Source organism: Mya arenaria, chromosome 4 (assembly GCF_026914265.1).
Source record: "Mya arenaria isolate MELC-2E11 chromosome 4, ASM2691426v1".
NCBI lineage: Eukaryota > Metazoa > Mollusca > Bivalvia > Myida > Myidae > Mya > Mya arenaria.
This window is the reverse complement of record NC_069125.1, coordinates 54,152,085-54,179,521: the sequence shown is the minus strand read 5'-3', so window position 1 is coordinate 54,179,521 and position 27,437 is coordinate 54,152,085. Positions and strand designations below refer to the sequence as shown.

General features: G+C 37.1%; 1 protein-coding gene across 2 annotated transcripts; it reads left to right on the top strand.

The window, feature by feature from the left end:
• Positions 1–654: 654 nt before the first annotated feature.
• LOC128231413 (carboxy-terminal kinesin 2-like) lies at positions 655–27,437 on the top strand. 2 transcript variants are annotated; one of them, XM_052944225.1, is made up of 16 exons: positions 655–738; positions 4,350–4,451; positions 5,052–5,268; positions 6,533–6,562; positions 10,363–10,535; positions 13,416–13,546; positions 13,761–13,971; positions 14,233–14,400; positions 14,557–14,703; positions 14,911–15,027; positions 16,166–16,339; positions 18,774–18,938; positions 19,208–19,346; positions 21,941–22,080; positions 24,365–24,514; positions 26,643–27,436. In XM_052944225.1, exons 1-16 carry the CDS (start codon positions 727–729, stop codon positions 26,685–26,687), a joined length of 2,121 nt encoding a protein of 706 aa, XP_052800185.1. In that variant the 5' UTR covers positions 655–726; the 3' UTR covers positions 26,688–27,436. The 2 variants fall into 2 exon arrangements, with proteins under 2 accessions (XP_052800185.1, XP_052800183.1); XM_052944223.1 differs by lacking the exons at positions 655–738; positions 4,350–4,451; positions 5,052–5,268; positions 6,533–6,562 and adding an exon at positions 8,372–10,224 and having other exon boundaries at positions 26,643–27,437.

Below are 27,437 nucleotides of genomic sequence, written 5' to 3'. Positions count from 1 at the left end.
ACAATATCCAGAATAATCGCAATGACAGAAACTCTCTATCAAGGCTAAGGGTATATTCCGGCCATAGACTAAAAATATAAATAATACGATGACATAAACCACACATACTTCTAAGAAATGAAAGAAAACACCAACTTTGTAACGCTTTGGAGGACGAATTTCCTTATTCTTAGAAAGCTGCCGAAAACTCATGTATGTAGTGTGAGCAATGCTTTTAGCCATAAAACATCAATTTTCGAACATGAATATTTAAAACTGCGATCCGATCTTTTGTCAGCAGTCTCAGGTCAATGGTTTACAGATAATGACACAAACATCGGATCATTTGAAGACAATTTTTTTTTAAAGTTGTCAATAATGTCAATCTGTGAAAGTGCAGCTTTAATTAAGATTTATTTGTCTTAAAGGCCACTAAATGGTATGCATCGTAGCACCCGCTCCTCCTGTATATGCATACAGTACACAGGTGTCTGTCTGGCGTTAAACTTTATATATGAGCCTGATATATACTTTACATATAATAAGTACACATATAGTAAGAAGTATGAGCAGGTAATCCAGGCATTGCGAATAAAGTTAGTCCCGATCGCGTGTTTGCCGATTTGACTTGTACAAACAGCCAATCAATTGTGGTTTAACAAAATCTAGTAACCAATCAAATCATTTTATCGTGGCTCCATTTTCGAAATGTCGAAACATTCTGGCAAATAACTTCAACTCGAAATTATGGAAAGCAAGGTTATAAAAATGCCATATTGTCCAGTGATTGAAACGCACAGTAACAGTTTTGTATTAACCAAGCGTTTCACCGACGTTTCTATGTTAATTTAATTTTGTACCCACAGAAAAAAATGTTTTAAATTTGTTTTGCATGCTAATGAGATTTGAGTGGAGTATTGTGTTAACTTACCTTCTAGTGTGCTTTGTTGATAAAGTGTATTCTGATAAGCCACAGTTAATAATTAATCTGCTTATGGGCGTTTCGGAATAATAGACATTTGACAATGAATGAATACAATTAGTATATATTCTTTCAGGTTATTTAGTTTATATTCTTTCAGGTTATTTGAATCATTACTGGTGAAGTAACCAGCCTTAAACTAAATGCTTCAATGTGCAAAATAAACTAGCTAGATTGCTCATGGCGATGGAAAAATGTTGATGAAAAAATCATTTTAGATTGTCGGACTGGCGATGAAATCATAGGGCTTGTTGGTTTAAAATTTGTCGGGTTGATGTTTAACTGAACACCAACTTTCAGATATTTTCCTATTGGTACAGATGTCAGTCTAAAATAATAGACATGTTATACTGGATTATTCTAATCCCTCACATCGAAACAAGCTTGTGATAAAACCGAGGGGTTTCTGAAAATGTTTGAAATTGTATTTTGAGAAGTATTTTATGTTTGAAATAGATAATAAAGGTTTATATTCATATTATACTTTGTAAGTGCAAATATATTAAGCACAAAAATAGCATTAAATGCATTAAATAACAGGATTTACCTTTCCAGTAAAATTAAAATTTACTGACTCCGACAACAATTATGCCAATCATAACAACTCGGCCATCTCCAGTAAGCTTCGAGATAGACCTCGTAAATACAATCGAAACAACTCGGACATCTCCGATGGAGATACCCCGTGTGTTTGTGTTCACTGCTGGGCTACCGAAATCTGTCTGGGGCTACAGAAATCTTGCAGTCTGTAGCCCCAATGGCTAGTCTAAAATAATAGACGTGTTATACGGGATTCTTCCAATCCCTAACGTCTAAACGGGAATGTGCAAAAAACGGGGGTGTTTTAAAAATATTGAAATTGTTTTAAGTGAAGTATTTTATGGTTGAAATTGATCATAAAGAGTTATATTCATATTTTACCATGTAAGTGAAATGTTATTTTGCACTAAACAAGCATTTAGTGCATTAAAACAAGTTGTTTACCTTTCCAATAAAACGAAAGCTGACTGACACAGACAACAATTATGCGAAGGGGAACAACTCGATACAATCGTAATAGCTCGGCCTCCTCCGACAAAGCTTCGAGATAGACCTCGTTATACAATCGTAACAACTCGGCCATGGCCGAAATGTTCCGAGCGATTTAAAACTGTGCCCTAAAGCCTTGCAGGTGCCCTTCATGTATATATCGTTATGTTTTGACAGAATGAAATGAAAAAAAGCCGTCAAACTCATAATTATAAGTTGGATATTTATTTTTTTGTGTACGGAACTAATATAAAATAACATTATCTGGTAATATTTCTTGTTTTTATGATATTTTATAGACGCTATATGCTTTAACCCGGAATCCTGATCGGAACAACTACCCACTTTTGATACTAAACAATTTGTACGTGAAGGATTTGCCAAATCAAAAATCTAAAAAAAATCCGTCAACGTACAATTATTTGGACTACCCCAATGGCTATCATTTAAAAAAGTTAATTTTGCACACTGTCTTAATACTTAAATGATATAAATAAACTTTATAAAATTTGAAATACAACTTTCCATGCCAGAGACCAAAATCAGAATCTTTGTGAGAATTATTCTTGGCCCAAGGTTCACCAAAAGCTTGAAAAAGGACAGTCATTGGTTAAAAACTCATGAAAACATATAAACATTGGTAACTTGGTACATGAAGTCATGAAATATCATAATTTCTTTAAGTAGCATTAAATTAATAATATTGAAAATATATAAAAACATGATTTTAAGTTGATTTTAAATGACATATATATACACTACATGTATATTACACTTTCGAAAGATTTAATGAAAAATCTGCATGAATGATTCTTCACTTGTCATTCACCTGAGATTTAAAAAAAATAATATAATAATATATGAAAAAGTATGAGGCTTAACAAAGCTTGAACGCTTTACAGAGTAACCTTAAAATTGAAAAGCAAAATTAGAATACTTCTTCATGTTAAAAAGTTTTATAGATAAAGGGAAGGAAGTCAGAAAATACTTTCTCAGCAGCATTTTCGCCTTTCTCCTAAAGAGTTTCTATGGTTATGGTAGCCAATGTAGTCACGGCCAAAGAGATCATCGATGGTTTACCTGTACAGCTTAGACACATCACTTTGAATAGAGTTGTCAGACAGTCCCTGCTTAAACTTTCAAAGGATTGACTTAGTTGTAAGCTTCTGCAATAAATGCATGCAGGTTGTTCCAAGGTTGTAGTAGGCTGTAGATGTTGTCAGATTTAAGCCTATCATTTAGAGAGTGTGGAGCTTGAGTATTGGATCTGGTTTGTGTTTGAGATGTATGCTAGGTGAGGTGGGTGAGTGGTCATTGACAATAGTGATGAGTATGGTCAAACTAAATTGTGCATTGGTTTCTCTGACTTTCGGCATTTCCCACTCCAATTGATTCAGTTTGGTTATAACACTGCTGGTGTTATGGTATTTGCTGATTGCAAAACCTGCAGCTCTTCTTTGTACCAAATCAACTTTATTGGTATTAAATATGATCATCAAACTTGACATGGAGGCTGGACATGACCAGTACATTCCACCTTTTGATTTTTGGTGTCATCGGGTCAAAGGTCAAGGTCACAGTGATCTTGAAAATTAAAAGGTTGTTCGAGTGATCACTTGATAATGCCTGCACATACGGCCCACAATCTTTACTTTGGGGTTGGGCCTGACCAGTAGATGACAACTTTTGATTTAAGGTGTCAAAGGTTTAATTTAATTGAGTTTTATTTATTTTACAACTATTATGAAACAAGCTTTTGCAACATATATTAATCGCTCTTGTTGGCACGATCTCGAGAGTGTGTTCTTGTGTTGTGGGGGAAATCGGAGTACCCGGAGGAAACCCACTTGTCTGACTTGGTGACCACAAACCATACTCACATGCGCCCAGGTCAGGAATCGAACCTGGGTCGCCAAGGTGAGAAGCGAGTGCACTATACCACTGCGCTAACCAGACAACCAGGGTCAAAGGTCAAAGTCACAGTGACCTTGAACGCAAAAAGCTTGTCCGTGTGATAATTTGACAATGTCTGCACCCATGGCCCTCAACTTGACATTTAGGTTGGGGGTGACCAGTTGATGACTCCTATGGATGTTGAGTTCATAGAGTCAAAGGTCAAGGCCATAACTCATTCATCATTAAAATTTACATCATATTAACTTATTCCCTGCTGCTACGAGGATACATTTTGATGACAAATCAGCTGTGATTTTGGTCCATGCATATTTGATTTATTTATCCAAATAATCTAGACAACATGGGGCTCATTGGAGCATTACGTTTGACAAACATCTGTTGTTGCTGTTGCTAAAACAGTACAATTAAAAGCTAATAAATCATTAAATATTTCTATTGACAGTTACCGAGAATCAGCAGGCTACGGCCACCATCATCGTTGAACAGTACTGCGGCCAAACCGAAAATTGTTGCAGCAACAAAGAGGTGCAGAAGTCCAGAAGAGGTATGAATATCCATTTAGCCATGTCTCAAATATTCATTTAGACATATCTCTGTAGGTTTTCCCTTGGATAAGTCTCAATTTTGGGGGAAATATGATCATTGTTATAAAGGAGATATTAATAAAGTCTATACAATATATTATTTGGCCAATAAATTTATAAAAACATTTATGCAACTTGCAATCAGAGTTTGAAAGTTAAGAGAGTCTGTGAGACTGAGATTCCTAAATTTGAGCCTGGGCTCAGTAGTCAATTTCTGGTATCTTCATTCAAACTTAAAAATGGATAATGAAGTTTTAATTTGAAATTAAAATGCTGTTTATTTAAGTTTTCCTTTATTTTTGACATTCAGTTTATCTTAAAATGCTGGACTCTTTGATTTTTGACTGGATATCATTTGTAAGTAGGTAGTGTGACAGAATCTTATATGCAACACACTTAGTGTCTAACACTGTCTCCGATTGTGTTACTCTTGCCCACCTGATGCAGAGCAAGGACACATGAATTTCTGTCAGCTGTTAAATGTTTTTGAAAGTGGAATAAGTTTCCTCTTGATATTTTATTATTAAATAACAATAGTTTATATATAAAACCCATTCCAGGCACCATCATCGAAAAGGCAAAGGTTTTCAGGAGGGGAAAACAAACCCCCAAGTTCAGGCAACAAACCTGCAGCTAAGCTGAAGACTTCCAACAGTTCTGGAAGTCTGTCTGGCGGTCGACCCTCATCGAAACTACAGAGCAATATCAGTGGCCGTGCCACCTCCAATCCTCGCACTGCAACAGTGAAACCATCCGTGGTTAAATCTGCAAAACCTGGTGAGTTATATAAAAATTTACTCGATCGAGCTGGACTTTAAAAAGAAAGAGAAGTTCTACAACAGGAGAAAATTGTATCAAATCAGAGTTTCTTATATATATATATATATTCTATTAAAAAACCTATTTTATAACTCAAAATAGGAAAAACATCAAGGTCTTCCACAAGTTTGACTCTCTGCCAGAGTCTCTGGCTTAGCTTGATCACTAACAATACAACTTTTGAGCGTGTCATAGTTATCATAATGGTGGTTCCGTGTTTGTGTGTGTGTCCATGTAAGCGTCCGGACTGAATTTTGTTGGGGCTGTATTTTACCATGCATTATAGGATTTTCAAAAAACTTGCCATGATGAGTCACCATGATGAGGTGATGGTTGTGTACAAGACCAACGTCAAAGGTTGAAATGATCCTTGTCCAGGCTGTATCTTGACCATGCATTATAGGTGTTTAAAAAAAATGCAATGAAGGTTCACCATGATGAGGTGACTTGTTGCACACAAGACTCAGGTCTGTACCTCAAAGGTCAAGGTCATGTTTAGAGGTCAAAGGTTGAAATGATTCTTGTCTGGGCTGAATCTTGACTATGCATGATAGGATTTTCAAAAACTTGCCATGAAGGTTTACCATGATGAGGCTGCGTGTCACACACAAGAACCAGGTCTGTAATTCAAAAATCAAGTTTATACTTAGAGGTTAAATGTCAAATTGAGTACTGTTGATCGGGCTTTATCTTGACCATGCATCAAAATATTTTTAAAAAAATCCATGGATGTTCAAAATATTTAGGCGTAGTTTCACTGGTAAACATGTCGCCATATGGCATCTAGTTTTTAAGACAATGTTGATTTATTGTAATATTCTTTGTGATATCATTGACTTCAGGTATTGTCTGTTTTTTTGTTTTTTTTATCTTAGCCATAACTTTAAAACTATACAAGATTTTCAAATGAGACTACATACTGATTCATAGCTCATACAGATGAAATGAAGTTCGGAGAGACACTTTATAGATGCACAACAAAATGTATAGAGAGGCCCTGATCTCTACGTTAAATAATGATGTATTGTTCAGTTATGCCCCTTGTTTTGGCGCTAGCTTCATGACTCTTTTAATTACCGTACAACATTTGTTAAATTTGTAAAGCATCATAATATTGCATTCTATTAATAAAGTCATATTTTATGTCCTAGGCGCTGTTCTGAATAATGACATTTCATAGAAATTTGCCATTATTTAACCACACTTCCTTCTTATTTAACAGTTGGAGCTTCCAGCCGACCTGTGAAACCTGGTGAGTACAGTTTCTATTTAACTTGTATGTAAATCAATTCAATGATAAATGTTACGTCCTCGGCAAGCTTTCTGAAATTCAACTTAAAATGACTCTATACCCTTAGTTCGGACAGGTTTGGAATGAATTATTTTGTGATATATATATATACTCATTACAATGAAAACTGTAGTCCAAACCCATCAGTCACAGTGTGTGTATACCAAGAGATAAATTATGTCATAAATGCTACGTCGGAAGGTTATATTTTGCTTCGAATGAAGACTAAACAAAGATAACTTTCCTATTTCTTCACCATTTTAAATGAAATATAGCACAGTCTACGCCTTCGGTCTTTTACCAGAGTTTGATTGAGAGTGTAGTTTCTTAAAACACTTCAACAAACATTTTCACAAAACAACTGTCTGACAGAGCACTGTCAAAACATTATTTTGGAAAAAGGTTTGTTGAAGTGTATAATGAAACTAATTACCTTATCAACCTCTGGTAATGAAACAAAGGCGTGGCTCTTTGAGCGGCATAGATTTCCCTTTGTTTCATTTAAAATGGTGTTGTAAAAGAAAAGTTACTTTGATTTAAGTCTTCATTTTAAGCAAAATGTTGCCTTCTGATGTAGCATATCTGACGTAATTTATCACATGGTACACACACTGAGTCAGTCTCATTTCCTGCCTTTTCGTTTATGGGATCTTAGCAATACCCAAAAAACTGTCTTAAGTGTGAAATAGTAATAATGATTTAAATTAAAAATGCCATTATATACATAAAGTAATAACTGTATCATACATGTATCCCAGTCTTGTCAACCTCTGTGCCCTGCATGTGTTGTATTACAGCATGAACAGGGGTTTATTTTTGGAATAAGTTATAAGATGTAATTCATTGTTTAATATGCAATGGGAATTCATTGTAGTTTTATTCTGAATTTCCACTCTGCACTTCAAAGGTGACGCTCTAGTAGTAACAAATTGTATGTTGATGTGTGTCTTTTAATTTTTGTAAAGACATGAAAACCATATTAAGATGTTTAAAATTGTGTGTAAAAATCATTTTGCACTGAAATGGTAAATTTCACTGAAACACTAGAAGCAGAATGACAATGTCCAAACTTGTTGTATTTCAAACAAAACATTTATCTCAGATTGGTATCAGTGTAATTGTAGCTGTTGACTTTCAGCAGGCCATTGTTTGTCCTCCACACACTCACAGATGTACTGTCATGCCTAACTGAGCATGTGCAAGTTCATGATGGAAATGATAAGGAAGCCTTTAGGGCTTTGCAATTTACCTTAACATCATTATTTATTTTTTAATATAAACAATTTTGTATATATTTTTAATTTTAGGTAAAAAGGTGTGATCTCGCTTTTTTTTTCAAATTCAAAAGACAAATAGAAATAAATTGATTATAGATTTAGAGATTTCTTTGTTTATCTATATTTGGAATTTTTAAGTGCAATAACATATAAATCAATAATAAATTAATCACTCAACTTCATAGAAGTAGAATTTCATACTCAAAAACTTGGAACTCTGAATTTTATGTCTGACCACAGTCATCATGTCCTTACCATGTCCTTATTGTGCCTCCTTTGGGCATGTTTTGTTTTGTCTGGTTAGAAAGTTGAAATTCGATATACTATATTGTTTTCACTGGAGATAAAAATCTTTAGTGATTACACTCCTAATGAGAAGTTTATTGTTTCTTTGTATTATGTGGTGAGTAGTTATTGATTAATAACATAAACAATGGAATAGATAGATATAAAACTTTCACTCTCTCTCAAGATATATATTCATTCTTTTCTAATGTTTCTGTTTTATCCAAAGCTTAATTATTCATTGAATTGTCGCTATTTTTTTGTTTGATATAGTAAAGAGCTAGTTGTAGTTGCAAGGGATGTATTAATTAATGCAAATAGCGAGTGAAGTCTCAGTGAAGGTGGACAGACACATGTCTCGGATACCAGTGTTTATTGAGCGGAGTAGCCGCAAGGTATGGAGTAAGGCATCAAAGCCTTGTATTTTCATTGCATGTGATTCAGTAGAGACAGAGGTTGGAGATACTACAGTTGAAACTGAATCCAATCTGGGCGAACTGGAATCAGACTTCACTCTGGAAGCGGAGGATGGTGAAGACATAGACCTTGATGTGATCCTTGCCGAAAATTACAATGTAATTAATACAGATGCAAATAGTAATGCCAGTTTGAATCACGGTAAAGATGCAGTAGAAGGTATAAAAAAAGACAAGAAAGTTCAAAACACAGCTGGTAGAAGACTTATTGATAATGTTCATTTTTCAGACTTGGATGACAGTATTTGTGAACAACAAAATAATAATCAGCAAACGCATAGACAGTTCAGTGAGGAGAAAAAAGAGGCTGCTTTGTCTTTTGCTGTTGTTAGTTGCTGTAAGGGTATAGTGACAAGTTCTTCAGGGATGAACACCACCAGAAATGTTGGAAGCCTTATTCCAAAACCAATCCGTCTTGTGGCTGGCAATGTGAGCTTAACACCAGCACCTGTAAGGAAACGAAAGCCATTAAAGGACAAGAATACCAATGTTAATACACCAAACAAACCTAGCAGCTTTTCTGACAAACAAAAGACATCTAGATACAACATGCAAAGCATTAACAGGTTACAAACTGATGATGAAAAAATACATGGTTTTAAGGAAGCATCGGAAGAAAAGAAGAATGAAGTTGCCGGGCTTGTGGAAGAGACACAAGGAAGATCCTTAACTGAGTCACAAAATAGACCCCTTTCTGTGTTGGAAGATTCTGAACCAGAGTGTGTACAGATGGACACTGGAAATGCTGGCATGAAAATAGCATTAAAAAAAGCTGAGAATATAGTTCAGGAAAACATTAATAGTACTAGGCATGCCAAGAGCAGCTTGCAAGCTGTTTGTTCAATTACGCATTATGAGGAAACTGACAGTAAAGGGAAGAGTGCTGAAAGTAATGTTAAAGGAGTCATTAAGCTTATAAAGAGTGTTACACCTGGCTCAGGCATTCCAATCTTTAACCATCAAAGAAGGTCAGACAAGGAATCTTACAAAGATGAAGAGCGATGTGCAACTGTCTCACCACTTTCATCAAGAACTCCTAAGGATTGTTTTCCTTTAAAAAGTGATATGCCTGATCCTGCCAAAACCAACTCAAAGAAAAGACAATCTGGCCCACTGTTGACTTCTTCTTGGGCTTCTAGGTCTACCATATTTTCAAACGCCAGTGAAATACTTTTAAAGTCGCCAAAAGCAAAGGCCAGTCAAGTAAAACCTAAAGGGCATTCTGGAGGTGAAAGTAAGGAAATGCTTTCACACAGGGCTAGCTCTGTACCTTCCACACGCTGTCAGGTCTTCAGTGGAAGAGACAAATCCCTACAAAAGAACAGCTCGCCATCAGCCTTGTCAAAATTGCATGAAAGGCAAGCATTTCAATCTTCAACAAATGGCAAGAAGGCAGAGCCCAGGCAGGTAACTCCAGCTACTAGGACAAGCTACAAATCGTCTAGGAAAACAGATGATATTCAAGCAAAGAGAAATCTTCCCAGGGCCCCAGGACAACATAGAGTAGTCAAGTTTGGGCAGCAAGTAGATTGTGAAGATGATATGGAGGACACATGTAAGCAACATACATGTGGCTGCAATAGAGGTTCTTCATCTTCTTGTTAGAAGTGTTGTGTGTGTGTTTGTAAATACTCTTACATATACAAACATATATATGTTTTAAGTGTGAGTTACATGAAGTCTGTAACAATTAACACTTCTGCGATGTTTATGTGTATTTCAGGAGCATCCAACAATGGTCGCCCCCCGGCATCAGTTAACACGTCAGGTAACACATCAGGATGTGGGACAGGAAGCAAGGCAAAGAGGCCGGCCTGGGACCTCAAGGGACGTCTACAGGACATGGAGGAGAGACTCAAACAACACACGGAACAGAAGTCTGACTTTCAGACACAAGTATGGGCTTTTCCATGACCATGCTCATTCTATGCTTTAACACTGCAATGTCTTTTCATCATATGGCATTGAAGTATGAACAAAACAGTCATGCAGGGTCCTCAATAAGTTTAAGTGGAACTGACTTAAATAGTGAAGTAACCAACCAGCTTACTTATTATACCCCCACAAACATAGTTTGAGGGGGTATATAGGAGTGAGCTTGTCGGTCGGTCGGCCTGGCGGTCGGTCGGTCTGTCGGTTTTCATGGTTTCCGGACGATAACTCATGAAAGGCTAGACAGATTTGAAATATTTTTGTTACTCAGGTGTAACATCAGAAGATACAGGTCAAGTTCGATATTGGGGCTGGTGGGGTCAAGGTCACTGTTAATAAAAATAGAAAACGGTTTCCGGACGATAACTCATGAAAGGCTTGACAGATTTGAAATTTTTTTGGTACACAGGTGTAACATCAGAAGATACAGGTCAAGTTCGATATTGGGGCTGGTGGGGTCAAGGTCACTGTTACTAAAAATAGAAAAAACGGTTTCCGGACGATAACTCATGAAAGGCTTGACAGATTTGAAAAATTTTTGGTACACAGGTGTAACATCAGAAGATACAGGTCAAGTTCAATATTGGGGCTGGTGGGGCCAAGGTCAAGGTCACTGTTACTAAAAAAAGAAAAACGGTTTCCGGACGATAACTGATGAAAGGCTCGACAGATTTTAAATTTTTTTGGTACACAGGTGTAACATCAGAAGATACAGGTCAAGTTCGATATTGGGGCTGGTGGGGCAAAGGTCAAGGTCACTGTTACTAAAAATAGAAAAACGGTTTCCGGATGATAACTCATGAAATGCTTGACAGATTTGAAATATTTTTGGTACACAGGTGTAACATCAGAAGATACAGGTCAAGTTCGATATTGGGGCTGGTGGGGCCAAGGTCAAGGTCACTGTTACTAAAAATAGAAAAGCGGTTTCCGGACGATAACTAATGAAAGGCTAGACAGATTTGAAATATTTTTGGTACACAGGTGTAACATCAGAAGATACAGTTCAAGTTCGATATTGGGGCTGTTGGGGCCAAGGTCAAGGTCACTGTTACTAAAAATAGAAAAACGGTTTCCGGACGATAACTCATGAAAGGCTTGACAGATTTGAAAAATTTTTGGTACACAGGTGTAACATCAGAAGATACAGGTCAAGTTCGATATTGGGGCTGGTGGGGCCAAGGTCAAGGTCACTGTTACTAAAAATAGAAAAACGGTTTCGGACGATAACTCATGAAAGGCTAAACGGATATGAACAATTTTTGGTACACAGGTGTAACATCAGAAGATACAGATCAAGTTCGATATTGGGGCTGGTGGGGTCAAGGTCACTGTTACTAAAAAAAGAAAAATGGTTTCCGGACGATAACTGATGTAAGGCTTGACAGATTTGAAAAAATTTTGGTACACAGGTGTAACATCAGAAGATACAGGTCAAGTTTGATATTGGGGCTGGTGGGGCCAAGGTCAAGGTCACTGTTACTAAAAATAGAAAAATGGTTTCTGCTTCATAACTTTAATTGGGCATGAGATATTGTGATGAAACTTGCTGTATAGGCAGCCTCTGTGAAGACAATGCTTGTGATTGAAAATGGGGCCAGTGGAGTAAAGGTTTTTGTGCACTGTTACGAAAATAGAAAAACGGTTTCTGGACAAACAATACATGCATGATAAAAGAAGATGCAGTGTGCAGTAACCTTGGAGTTATGGCCTCTTTTCAAAGGAATGGTTTGCCATTCCTGTGTCCAGGCGGCATTTGGGGGTATTCGTCACTCCTGTGACAGCTCTAGTTATGCCCCCCTTCGAAGAAGAGGGGTATATTGCTTTGCACAGGCATGTCGGTCGGTCCGTCGGTAGACCAAAGCTTGTCCGAGTGATAACTCAACAATTCCTGGACGTATGGTCATCAAACTTCACATGAAGGTTGGGCCTGACCAGTAGATGACCCCTATCGACTTTGGGGGTCATCAGGCCAAGGTCAATGTCACAGTAACCTTTAAGGCAAAAAAGTTAATAAATCTTCTCCCACTGATATCTCAACAATGCCTGAACCTATGACCATTAAACTTGACATGGATGTTAAGCCTGACAAGTAGATCACCCTTATTGATTTTAGGATTCATAGAGCCAAAGTTCAAGGTCACAGTGATCTTGAATGGTAAAAGGTTGTCCGAGTGATAACTCAACAATGCCTGAACCCATGGCCTTCAAACTTGACTTGGAGTTGCATCTGATTTGTAGATGACCCCTTATGATTTAAGGGGTCATTGGGTCAAAGGTCAAGGTCACAGTGACTTTGAACGAAAAAAACTTGTCTGTGTGATAACTTGACAATGCCTGCACCCATGGCCCTCGAACTTGACATTTAGGTTTCTGGTGACCAGCTGATGACTCTGGATTTTGAGTTCATAGAGTCAAAGGTCATGGTCATAACACACTCTATCCTCACACTTTAATGGTCATAATCTTAAAACTGCCTTAACGGCAACAAATCAGCTGTCATTTGGTCCATGCATATTTCATTCAATTGTCCATATAATCCTGACAACATGGCGCTCAGGGGGGGCATAATGTTTGACAAACATCTCTTGTTCTACTTAAAATTCACTTATTTTTCTAAATGTGAGCCTTTTTGTCCAGCAGCCGGTTCTTATTGTGAACACTATACATGTATGCTGAAAAATAAAAATAGAATTATTTTTTTTACTCCTGTAGTTTTAATGAAAGGTCTGATAAACACATTCAATTTTGAATGTTGATCATGTCTTACTGAGAATAGTGAGAGCATCCATATAGGAAACATGCATATAACAACCAAGGTTACATACCCTCGTTACGTTTCAGATGCGTGAGTGGCAGGAGCAGCAGGCCCAGCTGGAGTCCCAGAACTCCAAGCTGTCTGGAACTGTCAAGGAAAAGGAAATGCACTTTACCAACATGGTCACTGAAAATGATGGACTCAAGAGGAAACTAAGGTATGCAAGCATGATATTACCTGTGAGAAATGTTAATGGTGCCTTAAACAGTAACTTTTAAATCTAATTATTGTTTATAATTAAATGAAATCCTGATTCTCTATTATTTCAGCAAGCTTTTTGTAGAAATATATAAACCATACCAGAATAAGCTCCATCTGCTGCTATTATGAATACCAACTGAAACTGTTTGACTTTATTACATTTTCCACAGTGAAGCTGAGGAAGACCTGTACCAGGTGAGGAAGCAGCTTGAGCGGGATACAGAGAACTTTGAGTTTACCAAGGCATCACTGCGTCGCCAGAAAGAGACCCTGGAGGGGGAGGTGGCCAGTCTCCAGCAGGAAGTGGCCGGCCTCAAGTCCTCTGTTGCCCAGCTCACTGCCTCCCAGGCCGGCATCAGGTCTGAACTTGAAGCCACTAAGGTAAGGAAGGTGGTTTTTAAGCATGTCAGTGTGATAGGTCTTCTAGTCATCATTGTTGAGACCAAAAAAATCTAGTCATAAAGCTTGTTTTTTGATCGTAAAATAATAAACAGTTTTCCTATGTTGCTAAATTGGTAACAATATGTATGATTTTATACTTAACAATTGATTGAGTTGTTTAAAATGGACAAACAACTTTAGAGAGCCAAGATAAGGGGCATTTCATGCAAAAAATGTTCAAAAAGTATGTTGTTCTTTCAGCTGGCATTAGAGCAAGCAACCAGAACCATTGCAGACAGAGATGCAGAGATAGTAACCCATAAGGCAACAATCAGTGGACATGAGGTGACCATTGAAGAATACCTGCAGAGTTTCCAGGAACATGAGACCGTCCGGCGACAACTACATAACTCCATACAAGAACTTAAGGTATTAAAGAATATCTTTATTTTATTTTAATCTTATAAATAATAATTTTGGTATATTAAATGATAAAAAATCTTCCTATTTAAAGGCATTTTGGTGTTGATCAAAACTAAATTCAACTTAAGAGTGACGCCACTTTCATATGTTTATGTATTGCAGGGTAACATTCGTGTGTTCTGTCGAGTACGGCCTCTTCTTGGGGATGAGCTGTATGGTTCAGATGGGGATATCCCGCACATGGCTTTCACTGGGGAGGAACATCGCACCCTTGAGTTAGAGAGACTGGGGGAAGTCAGCCTTAGTGAGGTAGGTGGGGCTTAAAATGAGAGGTGGGGGGAGGGTGAGGATGTTGTTATACTAATTAAATAGTTGTTGTAGTCAGAGGTAAACTTCATGTAATTGTCAAAAATCTTGAGATATTTTGGACAAATTTCATTTAAGGCATATTTTCTTTTTTCTGCAGATATATAGTATAAAACTTTACTGTTAAATGTATCCATGTCTTATTTCCAGAGCACAGTAGGCGGTAACAGGAAGGGCAATGGGAAGTATGAGTTTACGTTTGACCGAGTATTTGACCCGTCCACCTCCCAAGCCACGGTGTTTGAGGAGATCTCACAGCTTGTACAGGTAAAACTGAGTGCTTCTAACAAGACAATGCTGTGGTGTATGTTCAATCACAGAACAGTTCTTCCATCACATTACAGTCAATCAATTAATCACAGAACAGTTCTTCAATCACAGAACAGTTCTTCAATCACAGAACAGTTCTTCCATCACATTACAGTCAATCAATCAATCACAGAACAGTCCTTCAATCACAGAACAGTTCTTCCATCACATTACAATCACAGAACAGTCCTTCAATCACAGAACAGTTCTTCAATCACAGAACAGTCCTTCAATCACAGAACAGTTCTTCAATCACAGAACAGTTCTTCAATCACAGAACAGTCCTTCAATCACAGAACAGTTCTTCAATCACAGAACAGTCCTTCAATCACAGAACAGTTCTTCCATCACATTACAGTCAATCAATCAATCACAGAACAGTCCTTCAATCACAGAACATTTCTTCCATCACATTACAGTCAATCAATCACAGAACAGTCCTTCAATCACAGAACAGTTCTTCCATCACAGAACAGTCAATCAATCAATCACAGAACAGTCCTTCAATCACAGAACAGTTCTTCCATCACATTACAATCACAGAACAGTCCTTCAATCACAGAACAGTTCTTCCATCACATTACAGTCAATCAATCAATCACAGAACAGTCCTTCAATCACAGAACAGTTCTTCCATCACATTACAGTCAATCAATCAATCACAGAACAGTCCTTCAATCACAGAACAGTTCTTCCATCACATTACAGTCAATCAATCAATCACAGAACAGTCCTTCAATCACAGAACAGTTTCATCAAATTACATTCATTTCAATCAATCACAGTCCTTCGATTATTTTCATTTCCTTCTAATGTTTTTAAGTACATGACTGTGATTCCAGTATTTTGCATATATAGCAATTGTATTAAAGGCTTAAATAAATAAACTCGACTTTTTGAAGGATAAGTAGTGCTATTACTGGTCACCATTCAGTTAGATGGGTCAAATCCATTTAAAACAAGGAAATTAGTCAAGTATTTACCATGTCATGTCTTGCATTATTTTATTATATATTGACATTTTTATTGGCATCTACCTGATCATTATTCTCTTATTAAATATTTTAGTTGTTTACCTGGTTTCTTCTTATTTCAGTCGGCGTTGGATGGTTACAATGTTTGCATATTTGCATACGGTCAGACTGGGTCAGGAAAGACTTACACAATGGAGGGTCCGAGTGTGGAAGATGAGGAGAATATGGGCGTGATCAGCCGCGCCCTGCTCCAGGTCTTCTCCTCTACGCATGAACTCAAGGACAAGGGTTGGCAGGTAAGTGGCCAATCAGTTGGAGAGCAATTAAAGTTTAAATGGTATTTATGTCTCCCCCTCTCTGGGGGAGACATATTGTTTTTGCCCTGTCCGTCAGTCCGTCAGTCCGTCCGTACGTCACACTTCGTTTCCGATCGATAACTGGAAAACCGCATGACCTAGGATCACCAAACTTGGTAGGGAGGTTGGTCTTGAGGTGTAGAGGATCCCTATTGTTTTTGGGGTCACTAGGTCAAAGGTCAAGGTCGCGGCGACCCCCAATATAAAAAACATTTCTGCTCAAAATCTTGAGAACGGTTTGACCTAGGTTCACCAAACTTGGTAGGGAGGTTGGTCATGAGGTGTAGAAGATCCCTATTGTTTTGGGGGTCACTAGGTCAAAGGTCAAGGTCGCGGCGACCCCCAATGTAAAAAACATTTCCGCTCAATATCTTGAGAATGGTTTGACCTAGGTTCACCAAACTTGGTAGGGAGGTTGATCATGAGGTTTAGAAAACTCCTATATTTTGGGGGGTCACAAGGTCAAAGGTCAACGTCGCTGTGACCTCTAATGTAAAAAAATATTTCCGTGCAATATCAGGAGAATGCTTTGATCTAGGTTCACCAAACTTTGAAGTGAGGTTGGTCATGATGTCTAGTTCCTATTGATTTTGATTGAAATCAGTAGGTCAAAGGTCAAGGTCACTGTGACCTTGAGGTGAAGAAACAGTTTCTGCTCAGTAACTAAAGAATGCTTGCACCCAGGAACTTCATACTTGGTATGCTAGTGGGTCATGACTAGAAGATGACCCCTATTGATTTTGGGGTCACTAGGTTAAAGATCAAGGTCACCCTGATCTTGAGGTGAAGAAACTGTTTCCGCTCAATAACTAAAGATCCTTGGGTCTAGGAACTTCATACTTGGTATGCTAGTTGGTCATGACTAGTAGATGACTCCAATTGATTTTGAGATCAGTAGGTCAAAGGTCAAGGTCACCCTGACCTTGAGGTGAAGAAACGGTTTCAGCTCTATAACTAAATAACGCTTGCACCCAGGAACTTCATACTTGGTATGCTAGTTGGTCATGACTAGTAGATTACTCCAATTGATTTTGAGATCAGTAGGTCAAAGGTCAAGGTCACCCTGACCTTGAGGTGAAGGAACGGTTTCCGCTCTATAACTAAATAACGCTTGCACCCAGGAACTTCATACTTGGTATGCTAGTTGGTCATGACTAGTAGATGACTCCTATTGATTTTGAGATCAGTAGGTCAAAGGTCAAGGTCACCATGACCTTGAGGTGAAGAAACGGTTTCTGCTCAATAACTCAAGAATGCTTACACCCAGGAACTTCATACTTGGTATGCTAGTTGGTCATGACTAGTAGATAACTCTTATTGATTTTGCGATCAGTTGGTCAAAGGTCAAGGTCACTGACCTTGAGGTGAAGAAACGGTTTCTGCTCAATAGCTCAAGAACGCTTACACCCAGGAACTTCATACTTGGTATGTCAGTTAGTCATGACTAATTGATGGCCCCTATTGATTTTGGGATCAGAAGGTCAAAGATCAAGGTCACAATACTGTGAGGTAAAAAATGGTTTCCGCTCAATAACTAAAGAATGCTTCCACCCAGGAACTTAATACCTGGTATGCCAGTTGATCATGACTAGTAGATGACCCGTATCGATTTTCAGGTCAGTAGGTCAAAGGTGAAGGTGACCTTGAGGTAAAATAACAGTTTCCGCTGATTTACTAAACACAACTGTGGCCCAGGAACTTCATACTTGGTTTGCTAGTTGGTCTTGATTATAAGATGTCCCCTATTGATTTTGAGGTCAGTAGGTCAAGGTCAAAGTGACCTTCAGGTAAAAAACAATTTCTTTGTCACCAGTACGTACGTCACACTTCTTTTGGCTCAATAACTTATGAAAGCTTGGACCCAGGAACTTCATACTTGGACCCAGGAACTTCATACTTGGACCCAGGAACTTCATACTTTGTATGCAGGTTGGTCATGACCAGTAGATGACCCCTATGTTTGTTCGTCTCCAGTCCAAAAGTACAAATTTCATGTCCATCATTGATTATTCCTCACCTACGACCACACAATGGGGGAGACATGCGCTTTTTCAAAAAAGCAATCTCTAGTTTATTGTTAATTATAACATTGCCTTTGAGATTGTTAGAAAATATTGATAAATAGACTCACCTGCCTAAAAACAAATTTGCAGTTAAGGTAGGCATGTTTCCTATTTAAATATTTTGTCAATTGACAACATGTGCTTTGTTTCTTGACAACATATTGCTAGTTTATTAGATCAAAGGAAAACGGTGTATGCTAGTTTTAAGTTATTAGAAGCAATGATACTGCTGTATACTCATACTTAGCAGGAATTCAGGAACCGATAAAAAGGCTGTCCTTACTATACTTTGCTTTGAATGATTCATTCAGTACGAGTTTGAGGGATCATTCCTGGAGATCTACAACGAGACTATACAGGACCTGCTGGAACGGCATGCTGCAGACGTGAAACATGACATCAAAATGACAGGGACCAGTGGCGGTGATGTCATGGTCACCAATCTCACCACTGTCCAGGTCACAACCGAAAACCAGGTATGAATATTCACTACAAAGAGAACATAAACCCATCTGTAGGGATTTGTTTTTTTGAAGAAGAGTCATTTTTAGCTAGTTTTACCAAAAAATGAAGTATTGACGTAGCTAAGTGTCATGGTTGTAAATGTTCAAATGCTGTAATGATGACAATAACAGAAAAGATCTTAACATAAGATGTAAAAAGAATTGTCTGTCAAATGTTATACCATATAAGTGCTGCTTTGTCAGAAATATATTATATTGAAATGATTATATATTATCCACAGATTACGCATTTGTTGAAAACAGCATCTCAGAACCGTGCTGTCGGAGAGACCCAATGTAACGAGCGTTCTTCCCGCAGTCACAGCGTGTTCAGGCTCAAAATTACCGGCAATAACACAATCACAGGAGAAACATGCAAAGGTATGGTGTAACTCATTTCTTGTGCTTCAAACACATCATGATTCCATGTTGATATTCTACCATTACCATTTACTCCAAGGTACTATGCAAATGCTAAACAAAAAATTGTAAGCAAAGGGAAACGATTTTTCATGTAAGCTCATACAGCTCAGTATTAATGGTAATTTGCCTTGAATTTAAGCCATGAATGAAGATAGCTACATCCGTTGTTAGATTGAATATACAGCCTAAGGCCCAAATATAATTTAATAGGTTTGAAATAAATTTGTAAATGTCAATTAAAACCAACATGTTAACATTGGCGCCACTTTAACCACAAAAATTAATAGGCTAAGTTAATACATAAAATGTCAATTAAAATCAACATTTAAACACGGGTGTCACTTTTACTACAAAATGGCTGAGTACATTGTAAGGAAATTTTCACATTTAAGACTAAAACGTGATCAACAGTGTGGAAGTCTTCTACTTTAAAAAACACCAATATTGTTTTCTTTTATACACAATTATACATTTTATTACATGTGTTTGGTCTCTGCTTTTCAAATTAAATGTTAACCCATGTGTAATCTGTGTTTAAAGTAAGTCATGTCAAGCTTTGGTTCTGACATATTTTTGAATTTGATCATCTTTATTCTTTTTTATTATGCCCCCTTTTGAAAAAAGTGGGGTATATTGTTTTGCACATGTCGGTCGGTCGGTCGGTCGGTCGGTCGGTCGGTCTGTCTGTCTGTCGGTCGGTCGGTCGGAATACCAAATGGTTTCCGATCAATAACTTGAGAACGCTTTGACCGAGGGACCTCATACTTGGTATGTGTATTGGTCATCACCAGCAGATGAACCCTATTGATTTTGAGGTCAGTGGGTCAAAGGTCAAGGTCAGTGTGACCTTTACATGAAAAACGGTTTCCGATCAATAACTTGAGAACGCTTTGACCCAGGAACCTCATACTTGGTAGGTGTATTGGTCATGACCAGCAGATGAACCCTATTGATTTTGAGGTCAAAGGTCAAGGTCAGTGTGACCTTAACATGAAAAACGGTTTCCGATCAATAACTTGAGAACGCTTTGACCCAGGGACCTCATACTAGGTAGGCTTATTGGTCATGACCAGCAGATGAACCCTATTGATTTTGAGGTCAGTGGGTCAAAGGTCAAGGTCAGTGTGACTGTAAGCTGAAAAAAGGTTTTCTGATTGTCCATATTTTATTTTCTTATATAGTAGACAGTAGAAATTTATATGTCACTAAATGCATGAGTTGAAGTATCAGTTTTCAGTGAACATCTAGTTTAATTATGCCCCCCTTCGAAGCAGAGGGGTTATATAATTGCTTTGCACATGTCGGTCGGTCTGTTGGAAGACCAAAGCTTGTCCGAGTGATAACTCAACAATTCCCGGACCTATGGTCATCAAACTTGACATGAAGATTAGGTATGACCAGTAGATGACCTGCCTCATATGCATCCAATGACAAATCAGCTGTCATTTCAGTCCATGCATATTTCATTCAATTGTCCAAATATTTCTGGCAACTTGGCGCTCAGGGGGCATAATGTTTGACAAACATCTCTTGTTCAACTTTATTAAATAATTAACTTGAAAACCATAAAATATACATATATAATAGTATTGAGTTATAACATCATATATTCAATGGGTTCTTTGAAAGTACAAAACAGTGATATATGTTTTGAATTTATCATTCTGGAAGGAAGGTAGGAACTGTAGAAAAAAAACTCAAACCAAACACAACAACTATTATCAGATTAATTGTATTTTGCTTTCATTGAATGTCAACAATCTTGCAAATTCATGTGTGTGTGTGTAAACTTACATGTTGATTTAAACTGTGTACGTTGATTCCAGATTTTAGTTTTATATATGTATGTATATGAATTATAGTTTTTATATACTTATAATCATAATGAACTGAAATATACTGTTTTAATATTTTTTTCATCACAAAATCAGTAAACCTGTTCTGAAATCATTTGATTATTAATTTGGTTTGGTGTTGAATTTTGCAACATTATTTATATGTCCATGAAGCTGTCATCTTTAAAATCAGTAGTCCAAGATTTGTACATTTCTTAACGCATTTTAAAGTGAAACCTGGTTATTAAAATTATGTTTGTTGTTATTTGGGTGGGCGGTGTCAAACTCACCTGTAGTACTGAATACTTTTAGTTAGGATTGACATATGGGGACCAAACTTGGTATGTAGGAAGAGTTTAATGTGACCTTTCATGGGATTGCATTAACAAACACACAACACAACAAATAAGCTTTCATACAATTATCAAAATACAGGCTGAAGATCTTCTGTTAATCATAGAACACCTGCTATTGTCACATTGCGGCATTTCTTGTTTTGCTTGAAATATCTTTGGGAGTCTTAGACATTGTTTAGAACTCAACACAATTGTCAACCAAATTATCTTTGCACTGTGTTGGTTACGTGGCGTATTTTGCAGACTTCCCTGCATTTTGAAGGGCTAAGAAAAATCCTTTATTCCTTTAAATGTTCTCTAAATGTATGTTTGATCTGTATATTTTAAGTGCCCTATTCATGTCCAATTATTTTATCCACAGGAACGCTGAATCTGGTGGATCTAGCAGGGAGTGAGCGCCTGAAGGAGTCTGGGGCCACGGGCCAGCGCCTCAAGGAGACCCAGAACATCAACAAGTCTCTTTCAAACCTCGGCATGGTCATCATGGCTCTTGGAAACAAGGTACTTGCTGGAGTTACTATACACCTTTTGTCACAAAGCATGTAGACTGTAGTACAAAAAGGTTTATCTTTACAAAAACTTCGATTTAGTGGACGTTTCAATAGTAACTCTTTGCCATTTGAATCTGTGACTGTGACGGTACGGGTATGGTACTGGTTTTGGTCCACAGGGATACAATTTACATAGTCACCAGTTCAGTCTTTTTCCATTTCTGGTTCTGTTTTTGCTGTAGTTTCTTGCGTTTTTAAAAGTGTCTTTTTGCTTTTAAATACTAGACTGGTTGACACAAAATTAATCACAAAGCAATGTGTAAACATAATACAGTTATGTATTTGAAATCAGTTCAATGGATGAGTATGCCCTGAAATCCCATGCAGAGTCGAAAAAACACAAGAGCAATTTGCCTTTTACTAGTATTAGTATCACGTGTTATACTGTGGACATGTTCACCATTCTGTTGAAAATGTAATAGAGAGAGTGCGAAGAGAAAAGAGATGTGCTAAATTATCACCGAGGAAATAGACAATACATTGAAAACCTTGAAGGACAATTAAGTTTTTGACCAGTTACTATGTCACAAATATGTGTCATTTTCAAAGTTTGCTATTAAATATAGTCTTTGAAAACAAGAGTTATCTCATAGTTTGTAATTAATGAAAGTCCTTGCGAACAAATAAAGGTCGTTTAAATCTCCTTGAAAAGTCCTTGATGTTTTTGCCAGTCTGGCAGTATGAAATCTGGACTCATGCAAATAAATCATACTAGGGTTTTAGCCAGGCTTCATTAAGAGCCGGGTTCTGCAGAAGAGGGACATGGTGCTTATAGAGAAACGGGTACATTGTATAAGGCTGTGAAAATGGGCACATTGTATAAGGCTGTGAAGAACTTAATCATACAAATATTAATCAGAACCAAATGAATTATTGATTTTGACAGTCTTGAGTTATTAATTCTATAAAGGGAGGATGGTGACAATGATGCTCTCAATGAGGGCTTAAGGTTGCTACCAAAAAAGGACAGGGTGCAGCAGCCTCCTTTAACTCCTAATAAAGCCCTACATACTGTCATCACATCTGTTATGTTTCAACAATCAAGAGTAGACTGGTGTCATGATATTTTCCCAATCAGTAGATCTTGGAAGTGGACTTTGACAGCTTGTTTATATCTCGCAATTGTATGGTTATAATTCTTAGTTTTATCATTTACCAAGTGTGTTTTGTGGCGAATGATTGCCAGTCTCTGGTCTATGGATAAAATCAGTTTCAGGCAGACAATATTTTTTAAGGCTTGCATTTCAACCATACATTTTATTGTACAAAGAGTACAATTCTAAGACAAGATAACACTTATATTTATAAGCTTACTCAGATTGTTTTACACCTTCAGTTGTTGTAAAACTAGGGCCTGACCAATAAAATGATAAAGGAGGGAATGTAAGTATCTATCATGTGTTTCCAGTATGGATAGAAAAATCCGACCCTCTGGCATGCTTTTCTTGCATATCTAAAATTATCAATTTGTGGAAAATTTGATGTAGAAAAAGCACTTTTGTACATTTCACCAAAAAGCGCATGCGACATTGTTTACTGACGTCATAATTCACAGTTATTTTAAATCACTATTGACATCAGATAATTCCTCTAAAAATCACTTATGATTATTTATTTTCAATTTCAACTTATATATTTGATTGCGCTTTATTGAAATGGCATAATATACTTTATATACACCATACAATATAATAAATCAGAAGTGGCGCGTTGTTGCGCGTGACTCATCTTAAATGGGGGATGTAAGGCGGGGTTTTCCGGCATTGGGCACATGACCAGAAACACACGTCGGGTGTGCAAGAATAATATGACTACCATGAGATTAATGGATATCCTTTTATTTATGAGACTACTACCTGTGTTATCTCAAAGTAAAGGTAAGGGGTCCTAATGTTTAAATCCTGTATTGTTTGGGAGGTAAATTTGTGTGAAATAAGTAAATAGAATACTATTTTGAGAGGTATCTTTGGGGAAAATTACATGATGCGCATAGAAATATTCAGAGGGGATACCACGTATGAACATTCCTGCTGTAAAAATAGAGCTGAAAAAAAAAGAAACTACAGGGACCAGCCCAGAAATCATGATCCAGATTAGAGAAATTGATTTCAAGGCCACGCAGATACTCAAGGTGTGACACACATTGTCACAGATATAAAAAATATTTGAGATACGTATATTCATACATGAAAAACAGAAATCTCTTACATTTATCTGCAACCTCTAACTTGCAGGAGAACCACGTGCCGTATCGGAACAGTAAGTTGACATACCTGCTACAGAATAGCCTGGGAGGGAACAGTAAGACACTCATGTTTGTGAACGTCTCACCCCGGGAGGACAGCTTCTCAGAAACACTCAATTCACTCAGGTTTGCAACCAAGGTAAGAAATCTTCTGACTGCCACTCTTCGAGTATTTGTATTAAATTGTTGATTATCAGACAGTTTGTATTGCTGTTTTTGAAACACACATGTATGCATTCCAACTGCCGTGTTGATACAGCTTGTCAGACGGCTTGTAATGCTGTTTTTAGCTTGACTATTCGAAGAATAGGTGTGCTATACTACTCGCCCCGGCGTCGGCGTCCAGTTAAAGTTTTAGGGCAAGTTGGGATTTTCACTTATAAGTCCAATACCCTTCCTTCGATTGACTTAATACTTCACACAGTTGTTCAGGGCCATCACATGATGAGGTTAGATAACTCCATATTATTCTTTACACAGATTATGGCCCCTGATTGACTATGAAACTTAGGTTAAAGTTTTAGGGCAGGTTGGGATATTTATTAATAACTTCTATACCCTTTAATCAATTGACTTAATACTTTACACAGTTGTTCAGGACCATCACACAATGAGGTTACATAACTCAATATTATCCTAAATACAAGTTATGACCCCTGATTGACTTAGGTTAAAGTTTTAGGGCAGGTTAAAGTTTTAGGGCAAGTTGGGATTTTTACTTAAAACTCCAATACCATTCATTCAATTGACTTAATACTTCACACAGATGTTCAGAGCCATCACATAATGAGGTTAGATAACTTCATATTATCTTTTATACAAATTATGGCCCCTGATTGACTATGGAACTTAGGTTAAAGTTTTAGGGCAGGTTGGGATATTTATTTATAAATACTTCTATACCCTTCATTCAATTGACTTAATACTTCACGCAATTGTTCAGGACCATCACCCAATGAGGTAACATAACTCCATATCCTTAATACAAGTTATGGCCCCTGATTAACTTAGGTTAAAGTTTTAGGGCAAGTAAAAGTTAAGGGCAAGTTGGGATTTTAATAACAAACTTCTATACCGTTCATTAAATGCACTTAATAAAATTAATAAAATTATTTACGACCATCTTACAACAAGAAAAATAACTCCATTTTAACCCTAAATACAAATTATGGCCCTTGATTTTTTTGATTTTTTTTTTTTAGTTTCTTTTGAAAGGCATATTTGTATATTCTTAACCACATTTTCATAATGGAAAATCAAGTCATTTGAATGACTTGCGTCATTGTTTGGGCGGGCTGGCGGGAGGGCAGCATTTAAAGTCACCTTATGTATCGAATAATTTAATTAGGTTTAACATAAAGAGAACAAACTTGGTAATATTACATCGTTATTGTATTCTAAGTCAAAGAGGCGTAGTCGAGCGCGCTGTCTTACGATGGCTCTTGTTGAAACACACATGTATGCATTCCATCTGCCATGTTGATTGTCAGACAGCTTGTTATGCTGTTAAACAGTGTTTTTGAGATTGAATGAAATGTTTGCGTGTGCGTGTGCATGTGTGTGTTAGAGATCAATAAGAAAGATGGCTATTAAACGGTTTTTTCATGTCCTCTTAATGTTGAGAAACCTACTCAGATTCAGCTGAAACAAAAGAACAACAAAAGGTGTCTGCGGTGGAAATAAAGTAATATAAAGCAGTGGTCAGGTCAAATTAAAAACAAACCAGCAATCCCTGCACTGGTAAAATGTTCAAAATAAGCACAAGCCTGCAAGCCCTGCTCTGGTAAAATGATCAAAATTAGCACTTCCTGCATGTTTGGCATTGGTAAAACGCTCATAATAAGCACTTGCTTGCACCCCCTGCACTGGTAAAATAATCAAAATTAGCCTGAGCTCACAAGCCCTGCATTGTTAATATAATCAAATTAGCTACAGCCTGCAAGCCCTGCACTGGTAAAATATTGAAAATAAGCCTGAGCCCGTAAGCCCTGCTGTGGTAAAATGATAGAAATTTGCACAAGCCTGTTCGCCTTGACTTGTGAATATGCTGAAAATCAGCAGAAGGCCATTAAGTGTGAAGAATTCGTGCTTGTTCATTCGAATGTCAAGTTTTGACAGCTGATTAAAACTATTTCATTTCATTTTCATTGAGACGTTAAATCAAAATTGAACTAAAGAAGTTCATTATACTGTTGGGATTTTATACTTGGGAATCTCTGTGATAAATTGCAATTCTTATTGCTAAATTTTAACTTTTATATTTGTAGGTGAACCAGTGTAATATAGGAACTGCAACAAAGAAGATTCGGTGAACAGATTTAGACCTACTTGTATGAGTTGTTGAATATCACTTGCATTACAGCAGAATGTGGTGCTAATGTTGGCAGGGTCTTATTGTAAAGGCATATATTGAATTTTTTATTTTACTGTAAATGTAGAATGCATCCAACTGTTGTCAGTTGCTAAGCAGCAATATTCATTCTAAGGTAGCCTTTTAATAAGGACTTTTTTTAATACAAATATTTAAATTGAAAAGTGAATTACTTTCAAAAACTGTTGACAGTCTGAAATGTTAGGTATTAATATCCCTTTGCTTAAAAGAGAATCAAATTTCTCACTAAAATAATTGAATGAAAGTATTTCTGACACAACAAAGATGATTTTCTTTTTGTAGAAAGAATTCTAGTGTTTCAGATGAAGGCTTTTTATTAAATTTTCTTTATTGCATTTATCAAGGAATAACTATTTTGTTACAGCGAAATTTGTCATATAAATCAAATAGAAATATAATATAACGAAATTAATCATATTGCTTTAGAAGTGATGCTAAATAATCTCTGATATACCTAGGTTGCATTAGTGCATGTATGGTGTACAGCATTTCATGTTTTATTTTAATTAAAGAACATGTATATGTGTTTCCTGATTACCTATAGTACGCACTACCTGAGTTATTGAAATGATTCACAATGGGTGTTAAGTGCAAGTTATTAACCAGGTTTTCAACAAAAACCAGGTTATTAGAATGAGGTTGTCGTTGGGCGGGCGGGCGGGCGGCCGGA